At 42.5% G+C, this 19,901-nt stretch overlaps 1 protein-coding gene across 1 annotated transcript in view; it reads right to left on the reverse strand.

Moving 5' to 3' along the window:
• PIWIL4 (piwi like RNA-mediated gene silencing 4) overlaps positions 1–19,901 on the reverse strand; it is a 188,845-nt gene that overhangs the window by 113,100 nt on the left and 55,844 nt on the right. Inside the window, exon 4 of the mRNA XM_063430649.1 lies at positions 17,319–17,444. Coding sequence (XP_063286719.1) covers positions 17,319–17,444 — 126 coding nt within the window. The remainder of the gene's footprint in view (positions 1–17,318; positions 17,445–19,901) is intronic.

Below are 19,901 nucleotides of genomic sequence, written 5' to 3' on the forward strand. Positions count from 1 at the left end.
GTCTTTTTTTCAGTCTATTAGACAGCCACTAGAGGGACTTCCTGCTTCATAGCACAGGTTTTCTGTGCTAGAGCGTCGCTGGACGTCCTCACGCTGTGTGAGGACCTCCAGCGTCGCTCTATTCCCCATAGGGAAGCATTGAAATTCATTTTCAATGCTTTCCTATGGGGTGCGCTAATGCGCATGCGCGGCATTGCCGCGCATGCGCATTAGGTCTCCTCGGCCGGCGGGCGAGATCAGTCTCGCCCACCGGCCGACGTAAGTAGAAGGAGGAGCGGCGGGGGAGGAGGATGCAGCGACGTGGGACCTGTCGCTGCCCCTGGTAAGTCACTGAAGGGGTTTTCACCCCTTCAGCAACTGGGGATTGGGGGGTGGGAGGGAGAGGGACCCTCCAGTGCCAGGAAAACGGAGTTTCCCTTTAACTTTATGTTTTCCAGGACATCTGGGTTAAATAGAATGTAATAAATTGACAGGATTCCAAATAATAAATATGAGCGATTTAAAACCCAGCACACTGTTAACATAATTTTACCAGCAACTGATTGCATTAGCACAGAGCAAAAGCATTTTGATCACACATAATATTTATTAATGTTTCATGCTATCTATTCGGGTGCAATCATAATAATCATGTATTATATTCTCATAGAACTTACCAATTATAATTGGAGCAAGCTCTACCTAATTTGCCACCTTTCATCAGAATGATTACAGCATTTTTCAGTATGGTAAATGTTTTTAAAAATATCCAAGTTGAATCATTGTTACTGGATGAACCGTTACACAATTTCAATAGTGTGCTTTGCTTTGCATTGCCTATAATAAACCTCTACAACAAAATGTTTCAAAGGAACCAATAGTCCAGTAAATAACAATTGTTAAATGCTATCAGTAACATTGATTGAAGGACTGGGTATCACTCTGTTATGAAGGAAGAAAGACAGCCACCAGAGGTGTATTTAACCCTCCAATGTAAACATTGAACTTTCTATAAAACTGTAGACACACAATGTGTTGCATTGCATAGTTAAAATGACAGGACCACTTACTTCATTGAGATGAAATGGTCTAGGCAACTTTAGTGGTATTTTAAAGTTTGTTGTTTTTTTTTTAATGTTCAAAAGTTTAAAAAAAAATCTGTGCAGGTAGGTCAATAAAGAAAACACTAAAGTCCTACGTTAAGGAGAGAGTGTCAGCTTTGCTGTAACTTTGTGAGATAGATAGTAGCTTCTGTTCTATAGAGGGCATAGTGGTGCATATTGGAGAAGGCATGTCATGGTGGGCTTCTCATCCATACGTTTGGATAGCTGACATGCCAATGAGTCCTTGCCAAAGCAGGTCACAAAAGCTAGAGAGAGAGAATATGCAGCAGAATTATCATCCAGACATGAACACAATATGTAACTAAATATGTGGTTCTGAACGTTGAATGTATACCCATACTTTTCAAAACAATGTTTCATTTTCTATTGGTGTTTCCTCACCAAAAAAACTTACAGTCTGCAAATCCCAAAATAGAAGAGATACGAAGCTCTAAATCAGAACCAAAAATGTGCAAACGTCTGAAATATTATCTGAATTTAACGAAGACACTTTGAACGTACATTCAAGTTTAATGAATACAAGGTAATGTGGACAAAATCATCATTCTCTGCTAAAGAATATGTGAAAATGTTCTGTGAAAATTATATGAATTCTGACATTTAACAAACAGCATTTCAATTGACTTTATAGCCCATAGATGGTTGGGGTTACTCCAGAAGTCTACTTCTTTAGCTCCCACTGTATTGTCTCAGGACACACCACTTTATTTAGCCTTTCATCCAAGAAGCCTATGTTCGAACACAGTATCCAAAAATAAATAGTCGCGCACAACTCCTTTGTCTGAATTAAGTTGATACCTTTACTGTGTCATCAAACCACGCAACTTTGGCCATAATTAATAAGTATTCTACTATAAGATTAGAATGCATTTCTGTTACTGATTTAAGGGTATGTTAATAATGCTAATCAATGTTATAAAATTATAACTTTTGCGTATATGTGGCGATGAGGCTGTGTGTATAAGTATGTTTGTGTGCTACTGTGTTTCCAGTTATGTGTGTGAGTTTGTGTCTATGTATGTGTGCCTCTGCATGTTTGCTAGTGTCAGCATGGGTGCTAGTGTGTCGGTATGCGTGAACTGTGTGTGCTCGTATATGTGAACTAGAATGTGTGTGACAGAATGTCTGCGTGCCAGGGTATGACTTAGTATGTGTTCTATGACGTATCTATGTGCAGGTGTGCTTGTGTGTATCTAAGTACGTGTACTAGTGTGTTAGTGTTCTATCAATGTGTGCTAATGTGTGATTGTGTTGCTATTTATAATTCTGTATGTGTCTGTCTATTCAGATGTTCGTAATTGTTGCAAATTATGTTTGTGAGGATGTGTGAACTGCGTAAATGTCATACCTCGGTATGCTGTGCGGTACATGCGGCTTCCAGGGGGTGCTGCGCAGCAGTCACAAAGTCTGCGGTCCTACACCGTCTCGGCCACAGTGAACGCCGTACGACATTTGGTTGCTCCATGTGCAGAGCAGCCCCTGCGTGGTCTGTCTTCTGGCAAGATTTCCTAATCATTTTGGCTGCATTGCGCCACCAACAGGAGTCCTTGGAAATTACAGGATCCTGTAGGTGCAGGCTTTTTATAGCATTAAAGTTTTGTTCTCCTGGAGATCATTGCCCTGTCATGGTTTATTCTGCCCGAGAGTGCTTACTTTGTAGTAGTTATTTGATTTTCTCGTTACCGACCCGGCTTTGTATTTGACTTTTCTGATTTTCTGGTTCCCTGACTTTGGCTTGTTATTTCGTATTTGAGTATCCCTGGTGCCCTTGACCTTGGCTTCCTATTTTGACTCTGTATTTTTCGCCTATCTATGGCACATGTTAACGCGGCCATTCTAAGGTCTGGTAAACATACCTTCTCTCTTATTATTGTTTCATTCTGTTTACTGTTTCCCTATAAAACAGAATGTACCTGTCATTGTTGATTATATATTTCCTACCTGTTCTATGTTAAATTTTGTATATATTGTATATTAATATTGTATTTGTATTTTTTTGTACACTAACTGTAACAATGCAATGATTTGTGGACCCAGGACATACTTGAAAACGAGAGAAATCTCAATGTATCTTTCCTGGTAAAATATTTTATAAATAAATAAATAAATAAATAATACTCTGTGTGTGGGTTACCCATTCCTGACAGTAACGAACATTACGTTACGTAACATAAGGAAGAAACAAACCTATGAATTTAGGTAATAAAGTTACATATATATTTTCTTTAATGTGTAAATATTATATTGCTCTTTTGACAAAGTACACAAGTGCAAATGAGCATGAGCTATTTGTAGCCTATAAAAACACATCTGGACACATTTCTATACAGAGACATAATAATGAAGTTCCACTTACAAACATAATTTATTCCAAATGCAATGTAAAGTTATATATTTTTGTTCTCTGATTTGGTCAATACACTACTATTTTTTTTTTTTTCTAAAATCAATTTCTACAGCTTATGCTGTCCTAAATAAATATTACGTAAAAAAAATATATTCCTAAGAAAATGACAACAAAAGTGATGTTTACTACAAAGTGAAATGCCCAGAAATCAACTATGACTTGCAATAATATCCAACTAACACACATAACGGACACCCGAGAATCTTACCAGTTCTGCTACTTTAACATTCAATTTTTAGATCACTGGTGAATTCCAGATTATTCATAGTTTTGTGAAACCCTGTTAGTAATGTTTGGCAAGGAAGCTGCACTTGCAAAATAAAATATTAGCCAGAGTCTGATAACTTTAGAATCATAAAAAAATATGACTAATAAAATACTTCTGTTTGCTGACGAATTAAGTCTAGATAACAAAGTGGAAAAAAATACTATGTTTAATAATTGATTCATTTTAGAATACCTAATATCAGTAAGAATAAAGTCCACTCATCTAAACAATAGGAACATATTATTCTGATTATATTTCCAAGTCACAGTGACCAAGATAACACAAAGCCTTTTTTTTTTTAATGTAACATTTTAGAATACTGCTTGGCAGTGCACAGCAGGATTCTAAGCAGTTTAAATATTGGTTTGAGAAATCTTAATTAACCATATGCCGCAGTTTAAATATTGGTTTGAGAAATCTTAATTAACCATACATACACCAGCTTTCTAACTCACATGATGTCTACATGCTGAATTTCTACCGATAAACATTCTTAACAGGTTGAATAAAGAAAATCCCCTCAATTACTGTTGGACCAAAAAAAAAAAAAAAAAAGTAAAATATTTTTTAAGTAGATCAGATTTGGGACTTACAGCCCCCAAGAGAGATTAACAAGATGGGTGCAGGAGATATTTTCCCCATTTCCGCAGCTAACCAGCTCCCAATCACCATGATACAGAAGCGCAGAATAATCTAAGGGGTCAACCTGAAACAGGCATAGCAGAAGGAATATCCAATATCCTCACTGATACTGCTAATGTTATCCTTTTCCAATATATATGCCACTTGGATGACGCTTTGTACCTGTAACTGTGTAGCTACCCAGCAGATGTCAATCCTTTACAGTGCAGGCCCTTGACAGGGACATTAGGCAAAGTTTTAAAACTCATAGACCCAGATATATTCCAATAAAGAATCTCAATGTTTTTATAGATACAACAGTAACTATTCCAACCAGGGTTGCCTAAAAGGTAGACGTTAGAACTACAACTCCCATGATGCCTTGAAATCCTTTAGAATGGCAAAGCATCATTGAAGTTGTAGTTCTGAAACAACTGGAGATTTACCTTTTGGGGACTACTGGTCTAAGCTGATTCTCTCTCATATGTGCAGACATATCACTGCCTATGTCTGATACAGTTTATACATTATGGGCTATATTTGTTCACTATACATATTATTTACTTTGGATCAAATATTAACAATGTCAAAGCATTATACTGGTTTTATTTAACCATCAATGTTGAATTAATGGGCCTAGATCATTGCTTCAGTAGTAGTTCCCAGCCCCGTTAGCATCTGGCATGTATTATTAAGGATGGTAATGGGCCAAGACAAAGGTCTAGAAACATAATCACTTATTTCGATGTATTTACCTAATGATAACCAGTGGGCTTTCTGTTATAGAATTGGACTGAAATAATACAGGTTCAGCATAACTGGACCAAATGTAAAAATAAATAAATGTTAAAGTAAAAACAAAAAGAAGTCTAATATTATAATAGAAGGTATGAATCATTTTCACATCAACACTATCAGGGTAATTTACTAAATGTATTCAAAATTAAAACAATGTGGATTTCAGATTTAAGGTCAAAGTAGCCAAACTGAAAGCATGGCTGACAGAGAATTATTCCAGTTCGTCTTTGTTTACCTTACATTTGAAATTCACTTGGAATGTTCACTTTTAGCGAATAACCCTGTATGTTTACACTGAATGTTCCTGAATGCCAACACAGAATCCTTAGCACAAGCTATAAACCCTTGCAATATGTATAAATCACATTAAAAAGTACCTCCTGCTGGCGCCAAAGCCATCCTGAAGGAAGCAGAGGCCTGAAGCCTACCGCACACTTCGAGGCCTGGAAGAACTCCTGGGAGGCATTGCCACAAACAGTGACGAGATCCCACACGCCTCAACACCGCCAGCCTCACCAGCATATATGCCAGGCATGGGTCGGCACTCTCAAAAAACCCCAAACCCGGCGGAGGGACAGGGTATAGGGGCCATACTGCAAAGGCCCGCTCAACCCAGACCCACTCCGTGGAAGATTTTTTTATTGTAAATTAAATTTTTATTGTAAGTTGACTGCAAATAAAACAAGCAGACATGGCGGTTGCATGACGGAGGGGTGAGACACGCAGGTCTCCATTTGTTCTCCCCCCCCCCCTTTTTTTTTTTTTTTTAACCGATACACATCCATATCATATTATTTGGATTCGCAGATCCAATTTGGTTAATTTATGTTTGTGAGGATGTGTGAACTGCGTAAATGTCATACCTCGGTATGCTGTGTGGTACATGCGGCTTCCAGGGGGTGCTGCGCAGCAGTCACAAAGTCTCCGGTCCTACACCGTCTCGGCCACAGTGAAGCCGTACGACATTTGGTTGCTCCATGTGCAGAGCAGCCCCTGAGTGATCTGTCTTCTGGCAAGATTTCCTAATCATTTTGGCTGCATTGCGCCACCAACAGGAGTCCTTGGAAATTACAGGATCCTGTAGGTGCAGGCTTTTTATAGCATCAAAGTGACAGGTCATATTACTGGGACACATCATCTGCCTTTTACAGGTCACACCCCTTTGTGTGATTTGGTGCAGGGTGATGATGCTGTCCAATAACATTTTTGTTCTCCTGGAGATCATTGCCCTGTCATGGTTTATTCTGCCCGAGAGTGCTTACTTTGTAGTAGTTATTTGATTTTCTCGTTACCGACCCAGCTTTGTATTTGACTTTTCTGATTTTCTGGTTCCCTGACTTTGGCTTGTTATTTCGTATTTGGTATCTCTGGTGTCCTTGACCTTGGCTTCCTATTTTGACTCTGTATTTTTCGCCTATCTAGGGCACATGTTAATGCGGCCATTCTAAGGTCCTCTAAGACGTTGGACAGAAGGGGTGCGTAGTTATGTGTGTAGAGGTCCTTCGCTTCGGGGGTGACCTGCAGTCCCAGGTATTTCATGCGATCTGTGCACCAGTGGAATGGGAATTGTTGTTTCAGTTGTGCGCATTCCTCCTCTGGTACCGTCACATTTAGTATCTCGCACTTGGGTATGTTTAGTTTGAGCCCCGATAAATTTCCATATGTCTGGAATTCTGTCATTAGCTGGGGGATCGACTCCAGGGGTTCATCCAAGAAAAACAGCATATCATCCGCATAGGCGGCGACTTTGTGCTCCTGTGTTTTGTGCTTGAGGCCCATTATCTGTGAGTTCTTCCGTATTTTGTCTAGGAACGGTTCCAGGGTGAGTGCAAACAGAATCGGCGAGAGTGGGAAGCCTTGCTTGGTTCCGTTCTTGATGTTAAAGCTGTCGGTTAGTGCCCCATTCACTCGGACATTAGCATTTGGTTGATGATAGAGCGTTTCGATCCATTTCCGCATCCTCTCTCCGATGCCGGTTCTCTGTAGTGTCTCTATCATAAATCGCCAGTTCACTCTATCGAATGCTTTTTCTGCGTCTGTAGATAGCAGAAGTAATTTTTTCTTTAGATGTTTTGCTGCGTGTTGGATCACAAAGAGCCTGAGGGTGCTGTCTCTGGCCTCTCTGCCCGGGATGACCAGTCTTGGCATATATGTCTGTAGTCAGGATGATAGTATCTTTGAGAAAAGTTTTACGTCCGTATTGATGATCGATATCGGGCGGTAGTTCCCCACCTGTTCTGTGTTTTTGCCCGGTTTTGGGATCACCATAATCGTCGCCGCTAGTGATTCTTTGTGGAAGGACGCCCCGTCTCTTAGGCTGTTTAGTGATACTACCAGTTTCGGTATCAGTTCATCGCTGAATTTCTTGTAGTATTCTACCGGGAAACCGTCTGGGCCGGGTGTTTTTCCATTCTTTGCAGTCTTCAATTATTGGTGCGTCTAGCATTTCTGCTTCTTCTGGGGTGAGGGCGTCGGGGTTGAAATCCTGCAGGCATCTTGCTGTGTCTGTTTGTTTCTGTGCGGTGTCGGTGGCTTCATTTATGTCAGTGGTGTTGTATAAGTTTGTATAAAAAGGACCTGAATTAGTCCGTGATTTCTTCCGGGAATTGCGTCAGTCTGCCTTGTCTGGTTCGCAGGGTGTGTACCTGGGCCTTGTTCTGCGGACCTCTTAGCATTTGGGCGAGTAACTTCCCTCCTTTATTAGCATGCACGTAGAAGAAAGCTTTTGAGCGTTGTACCTGTCTAGCGTGCTTGCGTTCTATTATCTCTGTTAGCTGTCTTTTTTTCGTGATTAGGTCCCTATATGTCTGGTCTTGTTGAGTCCTTTTATGCCTCTGTTCCAGGTCTGCTATCTGCTGGGTGAGGTCTCTTAGTTGTTCTCCAGCTTCCTTTTTCTTCTGTGTTTCCATTCATATTAGATGCCCCCTCAGGACGCTTTTGTGCGCTTCCCAGACAGTCATGTCTGACAGGTCGTCGGTGGTATTCTCCTCAAAATACTGACGGATATGATCAGCAACTTGCGCTCTCGTCGGTTGGTCTAGAAGAAGGGAATCATTGAGTCTCCAAGCTGTCCTGGTCGGGCGGTACAAGGGTGACTCCATTTCCACTTTCACCGCACTATGGTCTGACCAGGGTGTGGGTTGAATGTCAGCCTTCCTGAGATAGGTGAGCCTCTCCTGCTGTATGCATATGTAGTCAATTCTGAAGTATCGGTGGTGTAGTGTGGAGTAGTATGTAAAGTCCCGTTCTACAGGGTGGAACACACGCCATGTGTCCATTAGCCTGAGGTTTCTGAGGGATTTTTGAATGGTTTTTATAGTCGAGCTTGGTATACTACTTCGTCCCATTGATGTGTCTGCCAGGGGGTCTAGTGGGACATTTAAGTCCCCTCCCAATATCAGGACTCCCTCTGAGAATTTGGCCAGCTTCATCAGTGTTCTGCAAATAAAGCTGGCTTGTCCCGAGTTGGGGGCGTAGATGTTTGCTATTGTGTAGGTTTTCCCGGCTATATCCCCTTTTACAAAGAGGAACCTTCCATCGACGTCCACTAGTTGATCTGTAGCCGCAAAGTGGAGGCTGGCAGCAATCAGGATAGCTGTTCCTGTTTTCCTCATCGTGGGATGGTTGCTATAGAAGTTCAGTGGGTAGTGTCGGTTTTTAAGTAGTGAGTTCGCTTCTGCCCTCAGGTGGGTTTCCTGTAGGAGAGCAATTGAGACATGTTGTCTCTTGAGGTCTCTCAACAGGTGAGTCCTCTTTTCTGGGGCATTAAGTCCCCTGCAGTTTTGTGTTATTATGGTCAGAGGTGCCGGGGAGTAAGCCATTTCGGATGGTATGCTTGCCTCGGGAAAGTGCTATGTCGTTTTCCCTCCCTGCAGGCCGGGGACCTGAGCCCGCCAGACCACTAGCAGCGCGGGTGGGCAAGTACGGGGGTGGGACAACAGGTGCAGGCGCGTTATGTGATAGATCGCAGTAGCTGTTTGGTAACCCAGAGGGGAGCAGAGTAATGTGGTGTGTTGTCTTGTTCGCGGGTGGAGTTATGTGTCTTGTTTTTTGTTGTCGTGGTGTGTGTTGGTGAGGGTGGGTGTGTGTCCCCTCAATTGGTGTGTGGTCTTGTCTCTCCCTAGGTAGAGTCCCGTGTAACTGGGTGGATGTCCAAGGCCGTACCACTGCACGGTAGTTACCGGAGCGGCTGGAGCCGTGGTTACCTCAGTAGTCCTGGTATACTCGGGTCTAGTTCAGGTCGTGGATTGTTGATGTGAGTGTGTCTCGTGGTGGTCAACTGGGCTCCTGGTTCGCTGGGTGTGTACCTATAGTTGTGCACTTTGCAGTCGGGGTTATGTGCTAACGTATGCTCTCCGTCTGGGGTCCGTTACATTAGTCTCTTATGTCGTGTCGGTGCGGTCCCCCTCTCTCGGCAGTCAGGGACACCTAGTCTTTCACCTCGCCTTGTCTTCTACCTGCGGGTGTACGGTGTTGAGGTCAGATGTCAGGGACAGTCAGTGCCTTTAGGTTTCCTTATTCAGTCTTGTCTTCTGCGGGGTTTGTGCCAGTACGTGGCAGGCGGGTGGGTATCTTTTGGGTCACCAGTGTGGGAGTGGTCTTAGTTATGAGCGTAACTGTCTAACAATCGTGTGACCCTTGCAGTACGGTGTGGGGTTTTGTGCTTGTTAGTCCTTGTGTGGACTTGTGTGGTGTAGGTTTCGTGAAGCATTTCATGCATATACAGTTCAACGCATTTTTTTCCTCCCCCCCTTTCCTCCACCCCCCTTTTCCCTTTTTCCCCCCTCCCCCATTTCTCCCTCCTTGTTTCTATAACCTTCCCCTTTCTAACGCTCACTTTCAACGTCTTCAGCCCGTTATTCTTTTTCTCTCCTATCTTATTTCTCCCCCCCGCTTCTTCTGTTGGCCTGCCAATGTGTCCGGTTCTCTCGACCACATCCTCTCCCAGCAGTCCAGCTAGGCTGGTGGCAATGGGTAATGCCCTCCCACCGGGTTGTGTGGTTCTTCTGTTCCACAGAGGTCTGCATTGTCCCCCTTCACCCTTAACCCCCCTCCCCAATACCTGTTCAGCGGGTCTTGGCTTACATTCCCCAGGGGCGGTGATGCCGGTCTCTCAGCATGTGGTCTGTGCTGTGTCTGGGACGTGTTGGCTAAGTTTGCAGTCAGTGGTGAGCTGATCGTGTCTGTCGCATGTCGTGCCCCGTGGTGCGGTGAGTCTCGGAAGGGATGAGTCTAGAACCTTAAGTAGTCAGTCAGTGCATGTCAAAATGGGGTAAAAGTACTTATCTGAGTGGGTCTTGTGGCTATCGTCCCTAGGTGTTCGTCCGTCGGTGTCCCCTCACTGCCAATCAAGGAGGGTCTCTCATTGGCCTATTGGGCCGGTGTCTCGCTCATTTGGCGTGTTGGGCCGGGTTTCGAGGCCTGTGTGCTGGTGTCTTCGAGCGGCTCTTTGCGCTATGGAGCCAGGTCGTTGTTCAAGCGGTCCCAGGATCCAGTCGGCCACCTCCGTATGCGGCAGGCCTAGTCTCCTCAGGAATACCGGTACCTCATCCGGCCAGTTCATGGGTACCCATTCGTTTTCATATCGGGCTAGCAGACTAAAGGGGAATCCCCATTTATATGGTATATTTCGGCTTCTTAAGAGTTGTGTTATCGGCCTTATGGCCCTGCGAGCCTATAGTGTGAGAGGCGACAAGTCCTGGTATAGGGCTACCTCAGCTCCCTGGAACAGACATAATAAGTTCTTTCACTTTAAATTTGTGTAGGCAACATATAATGTCTCTGGGCGAGATGTCAATGTTTCTTGGTCGTGTTGCCCTGTGGGCTCTGTCAAATCTGATATTGGGCGGTGCGTCTGGGCCCAGCATTTCTCTAAATAATGCGGTAAGTGTGGCCTCCACGTTTTCCTCGTTATGTGGCTCAGGGAGGTTGCGCACTCTGATATTAGATCGACGTCCTCTATTATCCAGATCCTCTGTCTGCCTTCTGAGGTGTAGAAGAATGGTACCTTGTCGGTTGATAGCCAGGTTATTAGCTTCTATGCGGCCAGTCATCGTTTGTTCTGCGACCTCCAGTGCCTGGATGCGGGTGCCTTGCGCTGCAATGTCATTCCCAAGCATCGCAACTTCCGCTCGGAATTGCCTCATGGACCGTGTCGGATGTATTCTTCAGGTCTGCTTTCGTGACCATAGTGCTAATTAGGGCTCTAATATCTGCCCTGATGTCCGCTAGGGATAGTGCTTGTGACTCCGTCTCCGGCGGCGTGGTCGGTCCGTCGGCCATCTTTGGGCCCTGCGTGTCACTATGCCGCCTTCTCGGCATTTGGAGGTACCCGTCCAGGGAGCTGCTCTGCGGGGTTTTCTGTTGCCTCCTGGGTGTTTGGTGGGTTTCCAGGAGTTTAGTGCGCCCCATTAGGAGAGCATTTGCTGCAGTTAGTGCGCCTTTTTACGCTACGCGGGTCGGAGCTCCGGAGTTAAACAGCCGTCGACATCAGCATTCGGGCCACGCTCCCCCTGGAAGATTTTTCATGCCGGGAACAGAGATGCTGCAACAGGCCAGAAGGCTCGCAGCACTCACCAATCCCTCCAGCTGAGCCACGAGAGCTGTCTGACGACTCCGCGCCTACCACTAAACGGGACTTAACACTTCTATTGGCGAACATCGATAAACTACTGGCGGCAGACTCCGCGCTTCTTAAAACTGAGGTACCGGTGGTCACAGAGAGAGTTAGAGTTACTGAGGAAGACATGACGGCAGTACAAAATCAGCTAACCAATGTGGATAACTCCATGCAAGTGCTCCAAGCTCAGAACCAAACTCTGTCACTCAGACTCACGACGCTCGAAGACCGTCAGAGACACACGCATATTAAGATAAGGGGCATTCCCTCAGCGGTCACTGCGGAAGAACTGCCACACTACATCAGAAGAATGCTGGTTACTATCCTGCCTCATACAGAGGCCAAGAAAATTAATATTGACAGTGTATATCGTCATCCAAGCCCTACTCACCTCACGACCTCTATGATACAGGACGTCATTCTCAGATGTATCACCCTGCCGGGTAAACTCCAAATCATGTCGGCGCTTTAAAGCAATGCACCTCTCACCTTTGAGAACTCAACTCTAACATTCTACCAGGATCTCACGAAGGCCACCTTCCTGATACGCAAATCCTTTGGACCCGTCACGACACAGTTGAGAACCGCACAAATTGCCTGCAGCTGGGGAGTGAATGGCTCATTAGCTGTGACTTCCCCCCCCCCGCTTAATGTTCCTCTCTCCCCCCTCTAGTGTTCCTCTCCCCTCCCTCTTTTTTAGTGTTCTTTCCCCCCCTCCTCTCCAGTTCCATAGTTTAGTGTTCTTTTCTCCCCTCCCCTGTCCCAGTGTTTTTTTTCCCATCCCATAGTGTTCTCCCCCCCCTCTGTCCCATAGTGTTCTCGCCCCCTCTCCTGTCCCATAGTGTTCTTCTGGGACCCCGCTTCAATAACACCCTTTGTCCCAAGAGTTATGGGCTCACAGCCTGCGATACCATGACTGCATGGGGAACTTTTATGTGGGACACCCCCTAAGAAAAGCCCTGACTTAGTTTATGTTCATAGTTGTTTTCACTTTGTATTTTGCATTTTGTTCACCGCTTGCAACACCTCACACTACCCTCACAGGCACGAGTCCTGCAAAAGCGAGGGCTGATTAGGCTGGCACATGCGTAGCTCTCACCATATGGCAAACCACCTCCTCCCCCACCCGCCCTGGTCAGGGGTTCTCAGCATGGATTCATATCCCCCTAATATGCCCACTAATTATCTGGAGCACATAAGCACACAGCTAGCGCGATATGCACCCACCTCCTTAGCCTGGTGCCAGCATGATATCTCATTTATGACACTGTACCCTTAGTCCGTGCCTCCACATATATGCCTGAATCATCTTAGGGAACACGTCATAGGTTCCACGCTCAGGGACCACGACCAGCTTGATAACTTTATTGAGGCTCATACCCGAGCTAACTCATTCCCATTGTCCCCAAACAAATGTCAAATACCTGGATTAAAAAGAAAAATTGATGCCTTTAATCACTACTGCAATGCATGTTTTTAGATTGTTGATTCACTCACTGTTTATAAGTAACTCATATGCTTTAACCATATGCCTACCGCTCATACTACTTGTGTTACATCAAAGTATCTTGAAAATAAAGAATTATAAAAAAGTACCTCCTGAAACAGTGTGAAAAGTCTTGAAATCTTCCATTAATCAATATTTCATAAAGTATATAAATGGGACACGGTGAGCACCATAACCTGTATAATTTACTATAGTAATCATGGCATTAAGAAGCTATGTGTAAATTCCATTTTCAGCAACACTGCGGAAAAGTGGCCAAGTTTGGACTATGGCTTAGTTGTAGAATTTAAAAAAAAAAAAAAGAAGCTATTTTTGCCATTTTCTGCTTTTGCATTCAAATTAAATTCACAAAGAATTGGAGTTCAGTGAATAACCCTGCGAAAAATACAAAACAAAAATTAACCATTAAGGGCTATATTTATCAAGACACTTGGTGCTATGCTGAATGCAATGTGCTAAATGCTTAGCACATTGGTGATAACACAGAATAGCACCTGTTCTTGCCTTGATAAATCTCCCCTAAAAGTCTGTTTCAAGCACTAAAATTAACCTAGGAATTTCTTCAAGGGCTTACAAAGAAAGTAAATGAATAAATAAATAAATAGATACATAAAGTACAGGATGACAATAGACTGAATAAATAATGAATCAGTGATCTGAAGAATCATCAATCTGATTTCATTTGAAGAAGTGCAAATGAAAGCTCTTGCTTGGCAAATCTCCTATACAGAAACCAATTGATCAACAACACTTTGTAGTTTAAAGGGGAGCTGTCACAAGTGGGGTTTATCACAACCTGATAGCTAACTAAAGGTTATTTTTTAATTCAAGCTGAATGTCTAGCAGAAAAGTAGAAAATATCATGTAAATTAATTTATCCCTATGGCCATGGAGCTGTGAGCGTGCATTTGTTCAAATCGCACACTCTCAAAGAAAAGACAAAGTACACATCCATTTGGTATGACATTTAACGCCTGAGTGCTACTGGAGCTAGTTCTGTAGAGTTAAGTGTGTTTTATACTTACCTCTGCAGCTCTCTCACGCCAGGAAAGCTGCAATAGTGGGACTGAGGAACTTTCAGAAATGTGACAGTTTGTCTATACTACAACCAAGAGTAACTCTTACTATCCAGGAAGAAAACCCTTCCTATCTTTCCCCTTAAACTATTCCATTTGCAGTGCCAAGACAAAGTTCTCTCCTCAGCCTGATCCTCCTCTGCCTCTGCTGACGTAAAGAGGAGCTGCCAGTGTGAAGACAGGCTGAGGAGAGACAGGGCAGCACAGGAGACAGTGTGTGTGGGGGGGGGGGGGGAAAGGGGGGAGAGTTTGCTGTGTATGCAGATGTCTGAAATCCAATATGCACAAAATTGGCATTAGGCAGCCCGGAACTCTTGTTGTTTGCAATTTTGTTACACCACTTTCTAGACAAAACTTTATTGTCCCCTGAGAGTAACCTAACATTCATTTTAAGTTCGATTGCTAACTTTTTTTTTATTATAAAATTAAAATGCAAGCTCTGTAACAGCTCTTGAAGTGACAGTGCAAGTTTGACGAGGGGACCGGAGAAAAAGACAAACCTAATTTGCATTATGTTAATTAACTGAACCTAAATTATAAACACACAATAAAAAGAAAATCACAATTTACAATCACATATGCGATATTTATTGACACGTTATAAGCTGCCGATGAGCCATTAATAATGTGGCTGCACTTGCAAGATTACCAATGAATTCATGGAATCGGGCTGTTTCTAAGACAACAATGTTACAGGCTCAGCCTTTACTACCAACAGAAAAATGGTTTGTATAATATAAAATGACCAAAAGTCAATAAACACTATCAATCAGTTACCAACGCTAGATTGGCTAGAACATATGCAAGCTAAAGTTAGATAAAAAATAGCTTTTTAACTCAATGATAATTGAAATGCAAATTATTAAATGAAAAATGACAATTTGATTTTACTATATTTCACGTTTTCACATTATACAGTTTATAAATACTGCTCTCGATTATCAATAAGGTATCTAATTGCATGTGATGTTCAGTAGAAGAGAAGCTGCTTCCCTTGGCTGACAAATGCACTGGACCCTAGCATAAAATAGTATAAAATATCTTAGAACTTATGAAAAACCATTATTTTACAGATATACAGAATAGGCTGACAGTCAGTAAAAGAGAGAGATGGTTTAAACGGAACAGACAAGATTTCCGCTACCACTGGAGCTAGGTTTTGGTGCGAAACTAACTTATAGTTCCCCCCCTGTGGCACAATGAAAGTGAGAATTACTTAAAGTGGCACTGTCACCGTTTGGGTACTTTGCTGTATTCGCAAAATCCCTCGTTGGTGAGATCTCTGCTGGAGCTCTAGTATAGAGAGTACATGCGTGAGAATACAGTATTGGGGTCTATTGAGGAGACTGCGGTATCCTCCTTAGACACCACCAATTCCCTGCAGTCGTCACTAGAGACGGCTATCAGGATTGACAAATTGACAAATTACAAAACAGTCATAATGAGCATTTCATACAGATTGTATCTTTATGAAATACAAATTTTTCAGGGGGGATGACCATGCCGCGTTAAGCAATGTATACGGATGACTTTAAGTTTCAAGCTGACCATATTACATAAACGAGTCTGAAAGCATCAGGGTTGCCTGACTCACCAGTTTACTAGTTAATATTTCAACATTTCTTTCTATGCCCCACAATGACCACAGCAGGTACACTCACACATCAAAAAACATAAATCTGATAAAAGTATAATCTGCTCAGCCATAAGACTGGCCTTGTCAAAATTTGGACTTTGTCGAGGAGTGAAAACAGAGAGCGTTTGCATCTGAAAGTGTGGGGCCTTATTCTAAAAAATATGTACAAACACGCACTAATACGCATTTGCAGAAAACCACACAAAACCACATTCCAGACACTTACAAAGGGCCAGACCTACAGAGTATACCCTGCTAGGTATACTGCCATGCACAAATAGACACAAATGCACTCAGTCCCACACACACTTGGATACACAAAGTTGCACAAACCCAGAAATATGCACACACTCATACTCTTGGACACAGACAGTCAGATGCACGCACACTCTTAGACGAACACACTCAAACATACACACACTCAGATACACACACTCTCATACATGAATAAAAACACACACTCTCTGACACAGAGACACGCACAGTCACACACTGACCCACAAACTGACACAAATCCCTACTCTTAGCCACCCTCCTATGAACATACATTTTTGGTTGAGGAGGTGGTTTAGTAGCAGGAGGGTGGCATTTGTACAGTCTCTGGGGTTCAGTGGGAGCTTCCTGTAGCAGTCCCATAGCTCAATCCTCACACGGGTCACTTCGTCCCTGCTCACTGCTGCCATTCAATGGGCCAGGTCAGTATGGCTCCTTCATGTGAAACATTTTGGGGAGATATCTTCCCAAACAGACAGCACAGCATGAAACCCCTTGTATACCCTAGCACAGGTGTGAACCCCAGAATACAACATAGGCATTCATGTCCTGATGGTGAACTTAGCAACAGATAACTCAAAAAAAAATACTTGGGTATCATGCCTATTTTATAAAGAGAAACATCCCTAAATATTAATACATTACACATGACCAGATAATAACCATGTGTTTAGATTTGTAGAATCATTTAAGCAGCAAGAGATTAAACTAGCCAATCGAGATATCACGGTCATGTATCTAGGGAGAGTAATACTTATTAATAAAATTCCAAAATATCTGCTTTATTGAGATATATTCAGATATGCATGCATATATTTGTGGGAGAAATAACCTGTTTCTAGCAATGCTATTCGCTGTTACCATAGTAATTTATCAGAGTACATAATAACATATTTTCTAAACTTTAGTAAAATCAGGCACATTGGTACCTCCCTGGCCCCAAACTACCAATAATTCAGCATTGAATAAATGTATCTTTCGAGATATTTTATAGTGCGCAGGTGGAGTACCTGTTTTACGATCCTTCACATGAGCCATTGTTTGCCTGGTAAAGATTCCCATATCTTGTAAATTACGACCACTGCGACGTCCTCTCTCTGCGATAACAAACTTGCCATCTCCAGCGGATACTGTGTCTGGAAAATAAAAGTATGACAAGAGGAAAATAAGTTAAGGTCACACCAGTGGAGACATTGTTGTAATGGATTGTTCTGTATTAGTCTGAACGTCTCCTCTGCAAGATGTGTTTTTACTACCTTACATCTGCTATTACTTGTTCGACCTTTAATAAAACAGTGCAAGTGTTGGTCGAATACTTGTGGTCTTTTATTAAAGCAGCTCTTTCACTGTCTGGGATCTTTGCATAATTTATTTATTTATAAAATATTTATTTATAAAATATTTTACCAGGAAAGATACATTGAGATTTCTCTCGTTTTCAAGTATGTCCTGGGTCCACAAATCATTGCATTGTTACAATTAGGGTACAATAAAATACAAAAACAATATTAATACACAATAAATACAAAATGTAACATAGAACAGGTAGGAAATATATAATCAACCATGAACCATGATGGGGACTGCTCCCCTGGTAGTGCAGTGGGTGAGGGAGCAGACAAAAGAGGGGGAGTACAACACTGAGGTCTAAGAAGAATCTCTAAACAGACAGAGCCTGACAAAGGTCTTTATGTCAAGTGTAAGAAAAAATCTAAATAGTAGGGACTACTTTGAGGTAGTATACTTTTTAAATGGGTTAACATTTCAGCAAAATTCCAACATGGTCAATAAGTATTTCATAAAGATGATATATTTAGGTATAAGCAAAAAGATCCAGACACTCCAGGATATTGATGAGGCAAAGTTTAAAGAAACGCAACAGTCGGAAACGTTTCGACCTAAATGGACTTCTTTCTAGCTAACACACACATAAATAAATGTACAATATATAGAACATACATTAATAAATATACAATAAACGCACACATAAATAAACATACAAAAAACACACACATAAATAAATGTACAATATATAGAACATACATTAATAAATATACAATAAACACACACATAAATAAACATACAAAAAACACACATAAATAAATGTACAATATGATGTGGGATTATTAAAAAAATCCTTATTGTACTTGTATTGAATTATTGTACTAACTCCATTTTAACTTTATACTGTGACAATCCTCCATTTTGTCCTCCTAACTTGACTTCTTCAATCCTCCATTTTGTCCTCATAACCTAACTTGTTCATTTTAAAACTACCTTACATGACAGAATTTCCCAGCACATCTAATACAATAGACAAAGACTGTATTTTCTATAAAGACATGATTAACACAGGAATTGCTGACTTTTCCTTAACTTGCAACATAGTATAATTTGAAGGCCATGAGAACACAGTAGTAATGAAATGTTCTATTCATAAGAGACCTTGCACCTGGCCACGAGGCCTGAGATCACCGACCGTGTAAAATGACGCTCAAGACCCCCTTATCCCCACCCGTGTCCAGAACAATCCCACCTCTTGGTGGGTGGGCACGGGACTAACCACTTAGTTTTTGAGCCAATTAATAATATTGATAGGAGGACACTAATCCCGACACTTAACAATTAATCCAATTAATGATGTTTATTTGCTGATATTCTAATAATCAATGATGACGTAAAATGCCTCTTAAAAGGGCCTGCGCGCCCGCTTTTTAACCACTTGCCAATAAATTTTCTCGAAGTTATTTTAACCTGAACCTTGTGTGTCAGACTTAATTACTTCAGCGTATATACGCAATTCAATTTTATTAAATTGGACAGGAACAGATAGACATTTAAACATTTTGGTTTACTGCTAAAAAGTACCATAACAACTTGGCGCCCAACGTGGGGCATCGGGCTATGTCCGGCCGGTGAGCCGTCCTAAGGAAGACAAGGGTGGACGGAGGAATCCAGGGGGAAGGAAAGGAGATTGATCACCTCCAGGTACACGGTAGAGACTTCTGCAGAGCCACCGGTATGTTCCGGCCCCTTTGATTGACCCGTCCACGTGTCTGTGACTGCTTCCTGGGAGGACATCAAAGACAGGTAATATCTTGCCCGGTGTCTCGTTACTCATTTGTTTACCTGCATTTTAGTCTATCTGTTGCCTGGGTGTGTTTGAATTGTTTGCCTGTTTCCCCATTTTGAGATAAAGGGGGGTGGACCTGCAGGGGATTTGCCTGGGGTTCTCTGTTTTGCTTGTTTTCCCCTTTTTGGGATAAAGGGGGGTGGACCTGAGGGGACTTGCCTGGGTCTTCAGTTTGTCTGTCTATCTGTTTGTATTTTACCCCTTTTGGGATAAAGGGGGGTGGACCTGTGGATGCGTTCCTGGGGGTCTTCTGTTGCCTGTTTTACTCCTTTTAGGAACCACGGTGCTGTGGTTGTAGGGAAAAGGGGGGGTTGACCTGTGGATGCGTTCCTGGGGGTCTTCTTTGCCTGTTTACCTCTTTTAGGAGCCTCGTGGCTGTGGCTGTAAGGAAAAAGGGGATTGTTGGAACTGTGGATTTTGTGTAGACTCATAATTTCCTGTGATCCTTCTTGTGACACTT

This window comes from Pelobates fuscus, chromosome 1 (genome assembly GCF_036172605.1).
Source record: "Pelobates fuscus isolate aPelFus1 chromosome 1, aPelFus1.pri, whole genome shotgun sequence".
Classification (NCBI taxonomy): Eukaryota; Metazoa; Chordata; class Amphibia; order Anura; family Pelobatidae; genus Pelobates; species Pelobates fuscus.